At 44.1% G+C, this 494-nt stretch overlaps 1 protein-coding gene across 1 annotated transcript; it reads right to left on the reverse strand.

Moving 5' to 3' along the window:
- Positions 1-5: 5 nt before the first annotated feature.
- On the reverse strand, positions 6-490 carry LOC103523867 (protein aveugle; the record flags this gene model as incomplete). The annotated part of the gene is made up of 2 exons (XM_026833137.1): positions 6-137; positions 332-490. Coding segments are annotated over 2 exons (291 nt in total), but the record flags the coding sequence as incomplete, so codon positions are not given.
- Positions 491-494: the final 4 nt, after the last annotated feature.

The raw sequence follows: 494 nt of genomic DNA on the forward strand, positions 1-494 counted from the left end.
TTTTTCCTCTCCAAGTCTCGGATTTCCAGGATGTCAGTTTTGAGCCTCAGTTTTAAAATCTCCTTGAGAAGGTACTGCCGGTGTTCCGCATCTGTAATGCCAAGTCTATGTAGCGTGTTCTCGTTGAATCGGACAAGGGCTCGGCCAGAGATTTCATGCTGCAGGAAAACATCACTATACTTGGCATAGTAGTCACTACAGTGTCGTCTCAACCATTTTTGAACATCTGCTACAGACCACAGGTACACAAGATAGGGTCTTATTTGGGCTCGGGATTTTGGTTTATTGCTGGTGTAAACTACTTCTTCCAATTCTCGTTGAATCGGACAAGGGCTCTGCCAGAGATTTCATGCTGCAGGAAAACATCACTGTATTTGGCATAGTAGTCACTACAGTGTCGTCTCAACCATTTTTGTACATCTGCTACAGACCACAGGTACACAAGATAGGGTCTTATTTGGGCTCGGGATTTTGGTTTATTGCTGGTGTAAACT

Source organism: Diaphorina citri, unplaced genomic scaffold (genome assembly GCF_000475195.1).
Source record: "Diaphorina citri unplaced genomic scaffold, Diaci psyllid genome assembly version 1.1 scaffold49051, whole genome shotgun sequence".
NCBI lineage: Eukaryota > Metazoa > Arthropoda > Insecta > Hemiptera > Psyllidae > Diaphorina > Diaphorina citri.